Consider the following 3,514-nt stretch of genomic DNA (forward strand, 5'->3'; position numbering starts at 1 on the left):
CAGCGCACGGCTAGGTACTTCAAATCCCAAATTAAAGGGAGGTTTCTGCACAGGAGGTGACAGGAGGAGGCACAAGGACAAGTCCCTGGCTGTTTGATGACACGCCAGGCTGAGTGCTGTGCCAGGATGGCAAGGCTGTATCATTTGGGAGGGCTTTTTGGGGCCAAGTTCCAGCCAGAGGCACATGCAAATGCTTTGCTCTAGTGTGCAAATATTTCATTCCTTGTTGCAGCCCCAGGGACCACGACTGACATGAGGGCTGCATTCCTGGTGCTGCTTCTCTGGGCCATGGCCTGTGCTCACCCCGTAAGTAACCCTGGATTGACACTCCCACCCCAAACCTGTTCGTTTTGCCCAGCCAAGGCACGCTGATCACTGATCAAATGTCTCCTGGATGTGTTTAGGTGCCTGGCCATGAACCCACCCACTCCAGCGCCCTGCAGGAGGTAAGCCACAGGTGCCCCTGTCCCACAGGTAGCAGCCCCTCAGGGAGCAAGTCTGGGAGGGGGAACCAGCCCTGGACAGGCAACCTTGGACCAGGAGCCTGGGAGGGATCTGCTGCTTCTGTGGGTCTTTGAGCTTTGTCCCTCTGCTCAGTCTTTTCAAGCTAGGTTGGTTTCGCTGTGTTTTGACTTGCCTCCCTGAGCACGCTCCCAGTTCACCTGACACCTTCTGCTGTGTTGGCCCTGCGAAAGGAGTTTCTGTGCTCTGAACTATCCCAGTTTGGGGTTTTCTGGGCTGCCCTTTTGTTGGTGGCTACAATTTTATTTTGTATCAGCAGAATTAACTGAAGGGTTGAGGTGCAAGAAATAAAAAAGGCTTGAGCTCTTGCATGGCTTGGGAGTGAGGTCCTGCAGCAGCAGCAGCAGTAAGTGTGCTGTGGTTGGTGTTTAATAAACCAAGGCACTGTGTCATGTTTTGCCTCCAGGATACCGCAAATGAAGATTATATCAGCAAGCTGGGCAACCACCTGGATGGAGGAGATGGCATTCATCCTCCTGCCAGTCCAGAGCCAGCCGAAAATGCTCTTGCCAGGGACCTGACGGGTGGGAATGCCATGAATGAGGAGATGGGTGAGCTCAGTGGCCAAGACATGGGAGGCCGAGTTGGGCAGGCTCAGCATGTGAACCAGGTGGACCACAAGGACATGGGCGCCCACAATGGGAATGACCTTGGTTTCCTGGTGAGTGAGTGGAGTGTTTTGTTCTGCCAGGAAAGCCTCCCTGGCCCCAAACCTGGCATTGGTCAAGGTTGTGCTTGGCTTAGCATTCATCTCTGTTTGTCACCTCCATAGGAGGCGGATGCACGTGACACTGATGATGGTGACAACGGAGACCACTACGGCACCAGAGCCAATGGATTTCCCTCCCACGGCGACAGGTTCCTGGACGAGGAGGATGACAGTGGGGATGACACCTTCGATGCCAACGGGGAAGAGGAGAGGGGCGAGGGCCCTACCTACGTGGCTGGTGCCGATGGAGCAGGGGAACACGAGCACGATGCTGGCCGTGGGGATGCCGGGGCTGGCAGGGGGCACGGCGACAGCAGCAGCAGCAGCAGCAGCAGCAGCAGCGAGAGCATCGGGGCAGACCACCGGCGCTACAGGAACTACGGCTTTGGGCACACCTACAGGCATGGAGGGGCCAGCAGCAGCAGCCAGGAGGAGGAGAGCTATGACTTCCAGGATGAAGCCATGCAGGGGGATGACCCCTCTGTCTTTGACGGTCCGGGCAGCAGCTACAGGATGCGCCATGCTGGCCCCCGTGCCCTGGGGAACAGCTGGGAGAGTGCCCAGGGGGCTGGCTCCCACCGCTGGGAGGAGGGTGACAGCAGGTCCCCCGAGGTGGAGGATGGTGACTCTGGAGAAGACAGCCCCTCTGTGGAGGACAACAGTCAGTCAGAAGAGCCTGTTGACAGCCAGTCAGAGGAGAAAAGCTCCAGCCGCTCCAGGGAGGATGGGGATGTGGATGGAGAGGACAGCCCCTCCAGGGAGAAAGAGGACAGTGAGTCCAGGGAGGGCACTGATGAGCAGTCAGATGAAGAGCCAGGGGAGTCCCCGGAGGTGGTGAGAACCTTGAATGAGCACAGCAGCAGCTGGACCTGGGAAGGGCAGGAGGACTGGGATTCTGCTGAGGACAGGAGTGTGCTGTCCACACCTGACAGTGAGTCCAGGGAAGAAGAGGGTGAACCAAGCAGGTCCAGGGAAGATGATGATGACCAGAGCCAGTCCACAGAGGACACTGTGGAGGAATCGGAGGAGGATGAGAATGACTCTGTGCCGACCACATCAGCCGAGAGCCCTGAGTCCCCAGAGGATGACGGCAGCCCAGAGGGCAACACAGATGAGGACAGCAGGTCCACAGAGAGTGACAACAGTGAGTCCCAGGAGGATGATGATGATGTGGAGAGCCACTCCCAGGAGGATGCCACCCACGAGTCCAGCAGCCATGGGGACGACAGCTCCCAGCAGAACCTGGAGAGCGGGGGCCGCAAGCGGCGGCTGGGCGCCCTCCGCCACAGACCTGCTGCTGACTACGATGACAATGACTGCCAGGATGGGTACTGACCTGTGCCCCATGGCCTCAGTGGCGTGGGGGATGTGGGGGGAGGAGGGGTTAATTTATTTGTCATATAGCCTGGTTGACTTCTTCTCAAGAAGATGCTGTGGTTAAAATGGAGTCAGGTTTGCCAGGGCTAGGCCTGGGCACGCTACACAGGGAGTGAAGGGGTAGGTGTTGCCAGGCACAGGGAGAATGCTGAACCACAGCGAGAAAAGGCATTTTCTGTATCAAACTGGAGAGAGCTGAGAGCTGTGAGTGCCAGCAGGGTGATGCTGCCCACTTGCCCCAGGGGCACAGTGGTGGCTTGGCACTTCTAGGCATGCTGGGCAGAAAGGTCCCTGTGTTGACCCCTTGTATTTACCTACCACTGCCCCAAACACATCTGCCCAGACTCCAGCTGGAGCTTTCCATTAACTCCATGTCCCACACATAACAAGGAAAAGCTACAGCTGGTGTGCACACGTGGTGCATGGGCGCAGCAGGGTGTGAAGTACCACTTCAGGATGGGATGTATGTAATATTTTTAATATTTTGTAAGAAATGTACAGAAAACATTATACTGTATCCTTTTTGCACTTGTATTTCAAAGCTGAGATGTACCCTGTTGATTTCTTTAATCACCATTAAAGCCACCAAACTCGACTGAAGTGTGGTTTGAGGTATTGCTGTTTTTTCCTCCTGGGCGTGGCAGGGTCTGCAATTCGGTGCTGGACTAGAGGGAGTGGGAAGCAGAGAGCAGGATATTTGTGTGGGGAGCCACAGCATGCTAGGGGGAGGGGGAAAGCAAAAGCTGAGGGTGTTCCCACCCACTCTATTTCCAGGCACCCCAAAGGCCATCCCTGCCCTTCGGTGAACCCGCAGTGGGGTGGAAAATATGGCTAATGACCCCAGTGAGCCGGGCCTGGGGCTTTGCTCTATTTATGGCCGTCACTTCCTGCAATGTGAGCAAGGGT

General features: G+C 56.4%; 1 protein-coding gene across 1 annotated transcript; it reads left to right on the forward strand.

The window, feature by feature from the left end:
- Positions 1 to 252: 252 nt before the first annotated feature.
- LOC309572967 (uncharacterized protein) lies at positions 253 to 2,566 on the forward strand (the record flags this gene model as incomplete). Its single annotated transcript, XM_082281533.1, has 4 exons — positions 253 to 306; positions 405 to 446; positions 929 to 1,183; positions 1,295 to 2,566. 4 exons carry the CDS (start codon positions 253 to 255, stop codon positions 2,564 to 2,566), a joined length of 1,623 nt encoding a protein of 540 aa, XP_082137659.1.
- Positions 2,567 to 3,514: the final 948 nt, after the last annotated feature.

This window comes from Coloeus monedula (assembly GCF_965178545.1).
Source record: "Coloeus monedula genome assembly, chromosome: 5".
Lineage (NCBI taxonomy): Eukaryota > Metazoa > Chordata > Aves > Passeriformes > Corvidae > Coloeus > Coloeus monedula.